This window comes from Camelina sativa, chromosome 14 (genome assembly GCF_030686135.1).
Source record: "Camelina sativa cultivar CO46 ecotype springtype chromosome 14, ASM3068613v1".
NCBI lineage: Eukaryota > Viridiplantae > Streptophyta > Magnoliopsida > Brassicales > Brassicaceae > Camelina > Camelina sativa.
In genome coordinates, this window is record NC_141893.1 from 251,650 (window position 1) to 265,235 (window position 13,586).

Sequence of the window (13,586 nt, forward strand, 5' to 3'; positions counted from 1 at the left end):
GAATTTTTAAATAACCCATATACAATCTAAAAGAAACATATATTAATTGACCAAAAACGACGACGAAAGTCATCATTATTCATCAAAGTAAAAGTCAAGAAGAAAAAAAAAAAAAAAGAGTCACACTTTTAAAAGTTGAAAAAAAAAGAGAGTATCTGCTCCGGTCCGATCATCGTACTGAAGGGAGAGTACAGAGTACTTCTTATACCTAATTTGAGTGAATTAAGACGATCTCTCGCTACTCTCAGTAAGATCATCATTCTCGTTTCCTTTATCTGTTGTTGTCTGAATCCCCTTGGAAACTGGAATCGCCGCCGTTGCTACTTTTTGTTATCTGTTTTTTTTTTTGGTCGGAGAGTAAGTAATAGGGATTTTCACCGGCTTTGATTTGAATTTTTGAGTTGTGAAATTGCGGAAACTTTAACTTCTTAAAGATTTGAAAGACGATGCTTGCCTTGTTGGATAGTCCTCTCTGCAAAACTCTTTACGATTTTTAGATTAATCTCAACTTTTTTTTTTTTTAATTGCAATAGACACAATCCAGGCATGTTAAGTTTTGATCTTGGTAATTCAATCTTTGTCTTGTCTCCACGAATTTGGCTTTTGTAATACTTTAGCTCTTGATTGGTGGTGACAGGCTGAATTAAAACATAAAAATCAATGGCAGAAGAAGCAGCGGATAAGGCAGCTTTTCTCGGTGGTCTTGTTGTTACATTCAAGGAGCAAATCCACACTGATGTTCTTGTTAAGCCTGGTCAGCATGGCTCACCCATACCTACTCACAAAGCCGTTCTGGTATCTGTTTTTTTTCCTTTTTTTCTCACATCTCTGCACTGAGATAGAGAGAGAGATTCCAAAACGATTTATATATCTGCTATTTCTAGTCTCAAGACAGTGACACTTATTCTTAACACATATGGTAAAATTGGATCATGATAAAATGATGGATATCTAGTTTAGCATTCACATCATCTCTTCTCAAATTCCTGGATCTCAGTGATTGTTGAGTTCCTTCACATTAGTTTTTGTTTACCATATTTCAAAGTTTTCTGAAAGCTCATTTGCAGTTTTTAGGCAATTTTTGTAAAAAAATTTACTATCTATTTACTTGCATGGACTGATTAAAAAAAATTTACGCTTGGATCAAGTAACAACATCCCTTAGATATATCTTTGTTTTCTTCCTGTAGGCGGCAAGATCAAAGGTCTTCAGGAACATGTTAGATTCTGATGAATGCAAAACCTCCTCCGAGGAATCTATCACTCTCCCGGATTTGACCCACGAAGAGCTCCATACAATCAATACAGAGCCCTCTATTTGGCTGCCGATAAATACGACATTTCATATCTTCAAGAGGTTTGCAGAAACCATTTCATTGCTTCCCTGAGCTCCAGGAACGTCCTAGACACCTTAGAGCTCGCCAGTATTCCTTGTGATACGCTCTTGAAAGAAGCAGCGATCAATCATATTGTAAAACATATGGAAGAAGTGGTTGTTCCCATGAAATACGAGACATTTGTGCAGAGGAACCCTAATCTAAGCGTGGAGATCACTAGGGCCTATCTCAGAGAGACCAAAGCCAAATCCAAAGATCATGGAGCTTCTTTGCTTGTTCATCGCCCAAGCATGTGGATCCATGAGTGAACAGACCAGCTTGTGTAAGTGGATCGATGAGTGATTTTTCTTTTCTTGTAAGAGTGAAAAAGTTACTTTGTTTTATGGATTATTATCTCAACGTGTTTAATGTGATTCATGTGCCAGCCTTTATAAATTGTAAAAGTAAATCGGTTACATATATATTCTTTTCTTGTTTCGGTTAGCATTTTAGTCGAACAAATTTGTATTAGATTGGCAGGAAAGAGCAAAAGCAACTATACTGATATTTTATAGTTGCCACAGTAAAATGGCTAAATGGATATAATATCACAATAAGATCCACTGAGGTTTAAAGTAGATCAAATATGAAATTACATTGAAATCTAAAGTTTGTTTACGATATTTTATATCTTTAGCTTTTTGACGATATAATGTTGGCATTAGGCAGCTCTCAATATGTATATTTTTTTCATTTTATTCAAATGAAAAAGAATGGTAATAAATTGGGATTTATAGAGGTGGGCCGTGGTGGTAACCTATATAATTAGGTCTCCTGAATAGGAACAAGTGGCAATTTGCCTCCGTAGATGTCGGGGAGTTGGCTTTCGTCTATGTCTTCAAGCAAAGTTGGAGTGAGTTTCTTGTTCTCCACGAAAACAATCTGTCAGGGAAAAAACCAGCAACAGTATAACAAAATAAATCTCTCCCAACAAAAGTTTAAACGATAAGAGGTTAATTTTGTTACCTTTTTCTTGGTGTTGGCGTCGATAAATGGGTAAATGACCTTCCATGCAGTCATGAATATGTAGGGAGCATGAACTATGTATAGTTTCCCTAGTCTCTCTGGGTAACAATCCTGGAAACACAAGGTTTTATTTATATTTTATTTTGTGAAATTATAATGTAGCTTTCCATAGTATATAGGAGATGTGGGGGTTCCTCATATTTTGCTAAAATAGTCCCGATTACAATCATGTAAATTCTTTATTAAAAAAAATCCATAAAAGAGTATAAAGTTAAAAGAAGGAACCGAGTGTGGCCAAAAAAAAAGGACCAAAATAACAAAAAGACCTTTAACCAAATCACTTACTCCAAAAATAACAAAATGACCTTTTAAAAACCTATTAAATAACAAAAAGACCTTTAATCTGATCACCAACTCCTTAACCTAGTAAATAACAAATCTAATAAGGTTTCTTGGTTAGGAGCCAGATTGTAGTATTCTAATTTTTTGGAGCTAAGTGGATTATTAGCAATATTTATGATCGATGCTAAAAAAAATTACTTAATGTTTGTTTCACAAAAAAAAATATATATATATGATAGGCAAAGGAAGTTATAAGATTTTTACCTGCAAAGTGGAAAGAGCAGCAAGGTAGCCGCGGATGTCACAATTAGAATATCCCCATCCTTGCAGATCTCCAATGGTTACAAATTTCTCTTTACCTCTCGGCATTCTAACATGAACATATTAACAAACAAACAAAAAGTGCATTATCATTAGCATAAATCCCCCACTAACTTACAACTGACGAATCAATCAAGGGATAAAGGTATATATTCACCTAGCGGATATCTTCTCGAGAGTGTAGACAACAAAACGCTTGAACTCCTCAGGGTTACCTTTGGAAGGGTTGTGTCTGTTCCCAATGGCAACAACGATAGGTCGACCCGACTTGTCATGACCCTGCATACACACCTTCTTGTGCGAGAGATCATTCGCAATCTCGGATTCAGGTATGTGTCCTTTTGGGAGCATGCTTCTCTTCCAAGTCAGGTACTTGAGAAACAGCGTTGAAGCCTTTTCAATGTCGAGGTCACGCGCCCTCAGAAACCGCCTTATCATCAGATCATCCACCTCCTGAGCAAATTCAGACAAGAAGACATATCGTTAAAGATTCTATCAAATCAAAAGAGACATATAATTGACTTTTTCTTGACAGGAAATCGAAAAGGGACCTTAGTTGCGGGATCTTGTCGGTCGCAAAGAGCTCTCATGATTCCGACCTTGCTCCTTTCGATCTCATCTTCGATCAACGGACCATTGTTGTCTTTCTCAGCTGTTGCCGCTGCTTCTTGTTTGCACTCTTTCTTATCCATTACGTTTCTCCGGTGAACGAGGAGGACTAGATCTTGAAATTGGTGGAGAGAAGAAAGCGGTTGGGATAGAGATCATAAATGAAGACAGCTGAGGGCAAAGATTAAGTATCATTCAATGCAAAGTTGGGTTGCTCTCCCCTTCAATGGCGACACTCACCTACCAACCCTACTCTTCCTTACAATTCCGACTCATTTATTGACTCATCCCAGCTCTTTTGTCGGGACTCTACGGGAAGAAGACGATCTCACGCTCCAGTCATAATGGGCCTAAATGAAGGCCCACTTTCAATTGTGTGAGCAACTACCTTAGTAAAGAGACTTGTTTTAATGGTGCTGGACGATTCATAGGCCCCTTTACATACAGTTTTACTAGAGCCCATGGCAGAAGCTTGTCTCCAGTTGTGTGTAGAATATAAAACAATTACACTAATCGATTTTGCAGACTAATTCGTATCTTTTTCAAATATCTTTCCACATGTAGCAGCAGCAATGAACAGATCTGCTTCGTTGCAAAATATTTTTTTGATTGCATGTACCAACCACGAATACAGCTAACACAAACACACAAATTCAGTAAAAAAAATTTTTAAAATACATCAACCTAATCAAAGTTCATAAGCATTTCTTTTATACGGTCCACGCATTATATCATATCATATAAATTAAGGGTTTTGGTCGGGGCCGCCCCAATAGAAGATGAAAAACCAGCACATATTTGCTGCTTCTGTCACGTGTCGTAATCCTGCTGGTTGGGCAGCTGAACGACTTGGTGATGTGTGGTTGCTTTTTCGAGAAAACGGCAACGTCACAGCCACATCACCACCACTAAAGGCTAAAGGTGTTTTTCTTAATCATATTCATAGCTAGTTCAGGTTCGGATTATTTTTGTCTATTAATCATTGTTTAGGTTCGGATAATTTGTTTCCTTTTGTGTGGTTATTAATTCTAACCGAAACAATACAGTAATTTACAAAATATTATCCACAATAGAGTTAATATTTTGTAAATTACTGTATTGTTTCGGTTATAATTAATAACCACACAACAACAAAAAATCGAAATTTGAGAATATTGTTTTTCAGAGACGACATAGTTCTGAATGGTCAATGGATAACATAAGTTTGGAAATTTATTTGTTTTGGTTGGTTGAATGGATTGAGAAGAAAAAAGTAAGCAAGTAAGTAGGGAAACGAACATGTTATCACAGAAAAGAAAAGCAAAGATTGAGCTGTTCAATGCCCCCCGCAAAATTTGAAACTAATCTCCAATTTATAATAATATATATGGTTTGTTTTGCGTTCGACCTCAAAATTGACAATCATACTATCTTGTCACACTACTCAAATACTATAACAAGGTAATAATAACCTTTATAAAAATATTTTCTCTGTTTCTAATAAATTGATGTTTTAAGATGTATTTGTGTTTCTCAAACATTGATATTGTAGAGTAAAAAACTAAAACAATTATACTACTTTGTCTATTAGTCTATAGTTTCTCTATCCACCAAAAAGTAATTATAAATGAATTTACAAATAAAATTTAAAATTGTTTTTTAATATATGTAATCTTATGTTAGCCAGAGGGAGTAGTTTATAGGCCCGGGCACAATATTCTCGTATGCAACTTTTTCATAATAAAGAAGGTCGCTTTCCACACACTTCTTCTCCTTTTTCTTTTTCTCCAACGGTCGGAAATAGTAATATTTTTTTTATTCGTCGGCTAGTCAAAAAGTTAAATCATTTTTTACAGTGTTTCGGCAAAAAAAAAAAAAAAAAATACATTATTAAGTTGCACAGTTTTAAAAAGTTTTTAACTGTTGAGCCTCGTCCTTTAGGCATGTGCCACCTATAACCAACAGAGACCCTTTATGCTTTGTTGGCAAGACCGCAAGAGATAGGACAAATCGCACAACCAATCTCCATGATTACTTACTATTTATTAAAATAAGGATTTTGATTCATAATTACAATTTACGTACGGTTAGGATATGATCGTATAGCTCATTATATAAGGAAAAACACCCATTACAAATTTTGCTTACTTGGTAGAGTCGTAGAGATATGAAAAAAAAAACTAATTGTACAGACAAAAATATTCTATAACTAATAAAGAAATAAAGTAGCTCAAACATGGCTATGTGTATTGAAGCTTCGGAGTATAATAATACAAGTAGCCAAGAAAATTATTAGCGTGGGTTTGTTACATGATTAAAAAAGAAACCTTCAATCAAGTTTTTATTACAATAGTAGTATTAGTTAGTATTATTAACCAAGATCATCGTTATCCATTATTGATTCCCTCTTCTTTCTCACTATTTTCGAGACGACGTTATTAGGCTTTGCTTTTTTCTCTACTACCTCTCTCTATCTTCTCTATAAAACCACTCTTTCTCCTTGTGAGCCACTCACTATACTCATTGCACAAAGACAAAGAAGCTAACAAACGTTTAACGTTTCTAGAGAAAGAGAGAGATGGAAGGGAAAGAAGAGGATGTTCGAGTGGGAGCGAACAAGTTCCCAGAGAGGCAACCCATAGGGACGTCGGCTCAGACGGACAAAGACTACAAGGAGCCACCTCCAGCGCCACTGTTCGAGCCAGGCGAGCTGAGTTCTTGGTCCTTCTACAGAGCCGGGATAGCCGAGTTCATAGCCACTTTCCTGTTTCTTTACATCACGGTGTTGACAGTGATGGGAGTGAAGAGAGCTCCAAACATGTGTGCCTCTGTTGGGATCCAAGGCATCGCTTGGGCTTTCGGTGGCATGATCTTTGCCCTCGTCTACTGTACCGCTGGAATCTCCGGTAAAAACCCATTCATACCCTTCTTTCTAGTTATCTAATACTACTCAATATAATTGGTCTTCTCTTTTGATGCATGCAATTTAGACCTAGTGGCTAGTAGTAGTAGCTCTGTTTTTCGAATTGAGAGAGTTGTTGATGATTCAAATTTTGTGTGACTATTTCAGGTGGGCACATAAACCCAGCGGTGACGTTCGGTCTGTTCTTAGCTCGTAAACTGTCGTTGACGAGAGCTGTCTTCTACATCGTGATGCAATGTCTCGGAGCCATCTGCGGCGCTGGAGTTGTCAAAGGCTTCCAGCCTAATCCTTACCAGACCTTCGGCGGCGGAGCCAACACCGTCGCTCACGGTTACACCAAGGGATCTGGCCTCGGCGCCGAGATCATCGGAACCTTCGTCCTTGTCTACACCGTCTTCTCCGCCACTGACGCCAAGAGAAGCGCGCGTGACTCCCACGTTCCGGTAACTTTCGAGTTCCTACCCAAAATCTTAATTTGATTGATGTTTTGAGAAAGAAAGATTTGGTAATCTTATTGATTTGGGGTTTGCAGATTTTGGCTCCACTACCAATAGGATTCGCAGTGTTCTTGGTTCACTTGGCGACGATTCCAATCACCGGAACAGGGATCAACCCAGCTAGGAGTCTTGGAGCTGCAATCATCTACAACAAGGACCACTCTTGGGACGACCACGTGAGTCTCACCCTCACATCCTATTTCATTACATACAATGCAGACATATTGATCTGTCTTTTGCCAGAGCTTTTTTTGGTTGATTCTGATTTTGTTGTTGGTTGGTTTGCTGTTTGCAGTGGATCTTCTGGGTTGGACCATTCATTGGAGCAGCTCTTGCGGCTCTTTACCACCAACTTGTCATCAGAGCCATTCCTTTCAAGACCAGAAGCTGATTTTGTTTCTTTCAAATTTCACTGTTGCTTTCTCTATTATTATTTATCTTGGTTTGTACTTTGTATCGATTGAGCTTGATAATATTTGAGATCTGGTCATATATGTTTGTTTATTCAAATGGATTTGTCTTTGTCTTCGTTCTCGGTTATTTGAGATGATTATCTGGTTTAATCGTTGATGGGAAGTATATGTCTGGTTTAAGAAAATTTTCAAAATTAGTTTAAAGTTTTTCCAATTTCTATTACGGTTTGAATAAGACCAAACGTAAAATATGGGTTCCGGCTTCTCGGGTCATCGGCTTAACCAAGATTAATTTAGCCCATCTACAATTAGCCCATCTGCATTGGTCTTCTTTTGCACTCAGCAACATTTTGCATTTTTGCTAATGTGCCCTTTTCTGGATGCTACCATCTTTTTTATATCAATCCACTCCAAAGCTTTTCTTAGTTTGGTACGATAGATAGCCAACCAAAGTTGAGAGAAAACATTCGTACTATTTTTATTTTTACGGTCTTTTTGCTAGAAAGAAACTCGTCAACAGTGGATTACCCACTGACTCACTTTTTTTTTTTTTTGTTAGTTTCTACTTTCTATCTTTAAAGTGTATGTTATGTGATTAAACTACTGTTATCTGCTTGGAATAAAAAAAAATCTATATAAACCATAGTAATTGCGTGCATACCGGTATTTCTCAAGCTCGTATGTGTGCGTATAGCGTAACTTACGAAACCCATAACAACTGTTTTACATTCCTATCATTAAGTATGATGAATGCATGGCTCAAGGCCTGTCCAACTCCCAACCATTTATTTACCCGTTTTATTTATATATCATTGACCATGAGATACAAGAAACCCCCAAAAAACCAAAATCATATGTAACTGATTATTAAAAAAGAAAGACTTTATTTAAAACTAAGTCAATTAGAATAGAACTCTAATGTCGACGTTACCTTAAAACGTAAAATCTTGCAATCATAATTAAACGCAATCCGAATTATTATACTTACACAAATCAAAGTCATTTTCAGCTATATTAACTTGGTCAGGCGGCCGTCAACTTTAATGTTTCACGTATATATACACTATACATATACACACATAGTCCCCCCCCCCCCCCCCCCCAACTATTCTAATTAATTATACAGCCTTCCATTTTAGGTGAGCTACTAAGCTACTTTTCTTTCATGTCAATCAACACAACAAAAAATAACCAAACCGCGTGACCAAAAATATATTTATGTAAAACATTGATCTATTCACCAAATTTCATCATCTAATAAATACTAATAAATTAATCTTTCTATTTTAAATTAAATATATTGAATAAATCACTCATATTAAATGTAATATATCAGAAAAGAGGTGTAAAATTGAAACCTTTTGTCGTGAATGTGATGTGGAATTTAATATTTTCATAGAGATAAGTTTTAAAATGATGGTTAATTTTGTTATGATAGAAAGTTTGAGGACAAATTCGTAAAACGAGAATATTAATTGGAGTGATAAGTTAATTGTTTTTTTTGTCAGTTGAGCGACTGGGGAAACAAAGCGCATTTAAAACCCCAAAGAGCTTCCCTCTCTTTCTTCCCAAATTCCTCTGTTCTCTCTCTCTTTAGTCTCTTTACTACTAAGCCGCCATTATCGAGTGATAGGGAGAGAAAGAGTCGCCGCAAGAGAAAAAATGTCTCCGGCGAAGAAAAGCCGAAGTTTTCCGCCGATAAGTGAGTGTAAAAGTGGAGAGTATGATTCGATCGCGGCGGATCTTGACGGGACTCTGCTTCTATCAAGAAGCTCCTTCCCTTACTTCATGCTCGTCGCCATCGAAGCTGGTAGTCTCTTCCGTGGTTTGATCCTTCTTCTATCTCTCCCCATCGTCATCATCGCTTATCTCTTCGTCTCCGAATCTCTCGGAATCCAAATCCTCATCTACATCTCCTTCGCCGGTATCAAGATCAAGAACATCGAACTCGTCTCTCGCGCCGTTCTTCCACGGTACGTACCATCTCCAGATCTTTGATTCATTCATTCGCTACTTTGTTTGGAATCTCTAGATTTGACTTTAGGGGTTTTGATTTTTTCTTTTAGGTTTTACGCGGCGGATGTGAGGAAGGACAGTTTTGAGGTGTTTGATAAGTGTAAGAGGAAAGTTGTGGTTACTGCGAATCCCATAGTGATGGTTGAGCCATTCATCAAGGATTATTTGGGAGCAGATAAAGTTTTGGGAACAGAGATTGAAGTTAACCCCAAGACGATGAAAGCCACAGGGTTTGTGAAGAAGCCTGGTGTTCTTGTTGCTGATTTGAAGAGATTAGCAATCTTGAAAGAGTTCGGCGAACAATCACCGGATCTTGGCCTCGGTGACCGGACCTCCGATCACGATTTCATGTCCATCTGCAAGGTATCATCTCTATCTCTTTCTCTCTCTGGTTTGATCCAAATGCTTTGATTTTACGTTTTCTTGAATCTTTAAAACATGGTTTAGGTGGTTATTAATTAAGTAAAGAGCATAAACTGATGTATTTAAAGACAAATAAATGCAGTAGGACCCTATAAATGGAGGTGGAGAAGTTTCACACATTATCTATGGGAAAATATAGTGATACAGTCTTCACATGATTTATTTACTTTAATTTGTATGTGTAGTGTATTGTTAACGCATGAAAAATCTAGAACTTAGAAATTAGGATAAGATATGATGTTTTAGGATCACATAATATATGCATATGTGAATTCACTGACAGCCAGTGACAAAAAGTAGATAATATAGTATAGAATAATACTACAAGTAGACTTGTTTTCATAAATGCTTCCAACCTATCACCAACTAACATCCCACATAAGTTGGACGGTCCATTTAATGAATCAATCAATCCATCCATATCTCAACATGTAATTTCTATAATCGTGTGAATTAGGATAAATGATTTAATAAAATATCTTAACAGGAAGGTTACATGGTGCACGAGACCAAATCAGCCACAACAGTTCCCATAGAGCGTCTGAAGAGCCGCATCATCTTCCACGATGGCCGTCTAGTCCAACGCCCGACGCCGCTAAACGCAATAGTCATCTACCTTTGGCTTCCTTTTGGCTTCATGCTCTCGATCTTCCGCGTCTACTTCAACCTCCCTTTACCTGAACGCTTTGTCCGCTACACCTACGAGATCCTCGGCATTCACCTAACGATCCGTGGCAACCGTCCTCCACCTCCTTCCCCTGGCAAACCTGGAAACCTCTACGTCCTTAACCACCGTACCGCCCTTGACCCCATAATCGTTGCCATTGCTCTCGGCCGTAAGATCACATGTGTCACTTATAGTGTCTCTCGCCTCTCCCTGATGCTCTCACCCATTCCTGCCGTTGCTCTGACCCGAGACCGTGTAGCTGATGCAGCCCGCATGAGACAACTCCTAGAGAAAGGTATGTTCTACGCTATATTGCTCTCTTTTATCATTGTAGAAAAGCAGAGTGTCTCTGTTTTGCTACTTACTGATTGGTTTCACTATCTCATGGACCCTAAAATATGAAATGAAGAGAGAACCTAGCTAGGCTCCATTGGTCACACATATTGAATCAAATACCTGTGGTTTCGTATATAGAAAAATCAGAAAAGAGAGCATCACCTTGGAATCATATATACATTGCATTTACAGAATCAGAAAAGAGATATTTCTCTCTTATTCTACACACATCAAAATTCCTATCATCACACTATCATTAATAGTAACTCTTTATTTTATTTTTTTCAACAGGTGATTTGGTGATCTGTCCTGAAGGCACAACGTGTAGAGAACCATATCTACTAAGATTCAGTGCTCTATTCGCAGAGCTGAGCGACCGGATCGTGCCTGTGGCCATGAACTGCAAGCAAGGGATGTTCAACGGGACGACAGTGAGAGGTGTGAAATTCTGGGATCCGTACTTCTTCTTCATGAACCCTCGACCTAGCTACGAGGCCACTTTTTTGGACCGTTTGCCCGAAGCAATGACGGTAAACGGTGGTGGCAAGACTCCTTTTGAGGTGGCTAATTACGTTCAGAAGGTGATAGGTGGAGTTTTGGGATTCGAATGCACTGAACTTACAAGGAAGGATAAGTATCTGTTGCTTGGAGGCAACGACGGGAAGGTTGAGTCTATCAATAAGACCAAGTCCATGCTGTAATATAATAATCCAGCTAAATACTTGTTGCACTGCTATTTTGCTTGAGACTGAAGCTAGGTCTTTCTCTGGTTTTACACAATTACCCCTTTTTTTGTTTTTAATGGATTGTTGAACATGAGCTGGATAATGAAATTACATTTGAATCAACAACTTGCGATTTTCCGTTGTCTTAACTAATGACTAGGATTGATTAGTGAACTGTCTACAAATATCGTGTTAGATTTACAAACATAACAGACAGATAAATAAAGTCCAATATACTCTGCCACGAATTCTATCTATCTGCAGAACTGCATTGATCTTAATGATCTTAGAGACCAAGGAGTCAAGGACCATGTGTTGGTGTTGGTGTTGGCCTGTTGGGTCTAGTGTTTCATATGGCCTGAAATGCGGTGAATCTCTTATTCTATTTGCTTCTTTCTTGTAGTTGTATATCTTCAGGGGGATCATACTACCAAATCTGGAATTAAAGGTTTTTTGGATGACAATTTATTGGACAGGTATGGCATTTTCTGTAGGTAGGTATAATAAACTTTACTGATTTGATTGGTAGCCATAACCACTACTAATAAGTAGCCATAACCAAACTGAGACAAAGAGTTACAAGTGAGACTCAAAAGTTCAGAGCTATAAGAGCAGACAATGAAACTAGGTCAGAAGTTAGTCAACCGATATCTCCGAAGTTACTATTGATCTTATGGTTTACCTTTTCCCTCCAATCAGGTTCGTTCTCGGAGGGCAGCTGCACACTAGTGACTGTGAGAGAGGAGGAGCTGTTATCGAGCGAGTGGATGCTATATCCAACAAAAGAGGTGGCATTGAGGGGTGTAATAAATGGACTTGACCAATTTGAAGTGAAAACCTCCTTTGGATTAACAGTTGACGATTTGATGTTATTAATAATGTGGTTTAAATAAGAACCACAATAATGTTGTGTTTTTCAAGCCTAAGATCTTTCATTCTCTATTTTTTTTCTAATGTATTTCAGTTTTTTGATAAGTTTTTTCAAAAAGGAAATGAATTATATTTTTAGAATTGTACAAATTTGTAGTTGTTATTTGCTAGTGTACATAAGATATGGTTTTCAATATGAAAAATTGAAAATCTTAATTTCATAAGTATATGATTAATCATGTTAATCATTTAGTTATTTTGATAAGTTTTTTCAAAAAGGAAATGAATTATATTTTTAGAATTGCACAAAATTGTAGTTGTTATTTGCTAGTGTACATAAGATATGGTTTTCAATATGAAAAATTGAAAATATTAATTTCATATATAAGTATATGATTAATCATGTTAATTATTTAGGTTTTTGATAAGTTTTTTCAAAAATGTAAATTGGAACATGTCAATTCATATTACGTTTGAGAGTTTAGCTACATCGTTGGGAGAGGGAACCACAAGGCAGCTCCGGATGTAAGGAAGCTGCCGCTGGCAAGGGTTATCGACGGAACAGACAGGATTTGTTGCATCAACCACTGTCCATGCTCCATTCTTCTTTAGACGATAGCAGCTCCGAGTGAATACCAACTCCTTCACGCCAAGAAAAGGACAAAGACCTTGGATCTCCGCATTGATATGTCAGTTAAATATAGATTTGTATAAATAAAAACATATATAATAACGTTGTGTGTGATTACTTTTGTTCACAGATTCTGTAACTTCTTTGACATTAGGAGCAACACCGGACACCATTGAAGCATCGACGACTATGAAAGGGAAAAGATTTTTCCAATTTTCCTAACAACATGACAACAACAAGAGGTTAGTGTGATTACCATTGTTATAATCCCTTCAGTTTTTTGATAAGTTTTTTCAAAAATGAAATGAATTAAATTTTTTGGAATTGCACAAATTTGTAGTTGTTATTTGCTAGTGTACATGAGATATGGTTTTCAATATACAAATCTTGATTTCATAAGTATATGATTAATCATGTTAATCATTCATTTTTTTGATAAGTTTTTTTCAAAAATGAAATGAATTATAATTTTTAGAATTTCACAAATTTGTAG

At 37.1% G+C, this 13,586-nt stretch overlaps 3 protein-coding genes and 1 pseudogene across 4 annotated transcripts; 3 read left to right on the top strand and 1 right to left on the bottom strand.

Annotated features, from left to right (window-relative positions):
* Window positions 1-48: 48 nt before the first annotated feature.
* Window positions 49-1,797, top strand: LOC104738633 (BTB/POZ domain-containing protein At1g01640-like; annotated as a pseudogene). The gene is made up of 3 exons (XR_759801.3): window positions 49-247; window positions 638-795; window positions 1,190-1,797. The product of XR_759801.3 is annotated as a BTB/POZ domain-containing protein At1g01640-like (transcript).
* Window positions 1,798-1,859: 62 nt separating this feature from the next.
* LOC104738634 (uncharacterized) lies at window positions 1,860-4,079 on the bottom strand. The gene is made up of 5 exons (XM_010458800.3): window positions 3,556-4,079; window positions 3,162-3,457; window positions 2,948-3,053; window positions 2,342-2,452; window positions 1,860-2,257 (listed from the first exon to the last, which is right to left on the bottom strand). Exons 1-5 carry the CDS (start codon window positions 3,694-3,696, stop codon window positions 2,141-2,143), a joined length of 771 nt encoding a protein of 256 aa, XP_010457102.1. The 5' UTR covers window positions 3,697-4,079; the 3' UTR covers window positions 1,860-2,140.
* A 1,655-nt stretch (window positions 4,080-5,734) lies between these two features.
* LOC104738636 (aquaporin PIP1-3) lies at window positions 5,735-7,541 on the top strand. Its single transcript, XM_010458802.3, has 4 exons — window positions 5,735-6,498; window positions 6,663-6,958; window positions 7,048-7,188; window positions 7,308-7,541. The coding sequence occupies exons 1-4, from the start codon at window positions 6,171-6,173 to the stop codon at window positions 7,401-7,403; spliced, it is 861 nt and encodes a 286-aa protein (XP_010457104.1). The 5' UTR covers window positions 5,735-6,170; the 3' UTR covers window positions 7,404-7,541.
* A 1,247-nt stretch (window positions 7,542-8,788) lies between these two features.
* On the top strand, window positions 8,789-11,715 carry LOC104738637 (glycerol-3-phosphate 2-O-acyltransferase 4). The gene is made up of 4 exons (XM_010458803.3): window positions 8,789-9,398; window positions 9,492-9,804; window positions 10,352-10,826; window positions 11,159-11,715. Exons 1-4 carry the CDS (start codon window positions 9,088-9,090, stop codon window positions 11,566-11,568), a joined length of 1,509 nt encoding a protein of 502 aa, XP_010457105.1. The 5' UTR covers window positions 8,789-9,087; the 3' UTR covers window positions 11,569-11,715.
* The last annotated feature ends 1,871 nt before the right edge of the window (window positions 11,716-13,586 follow it).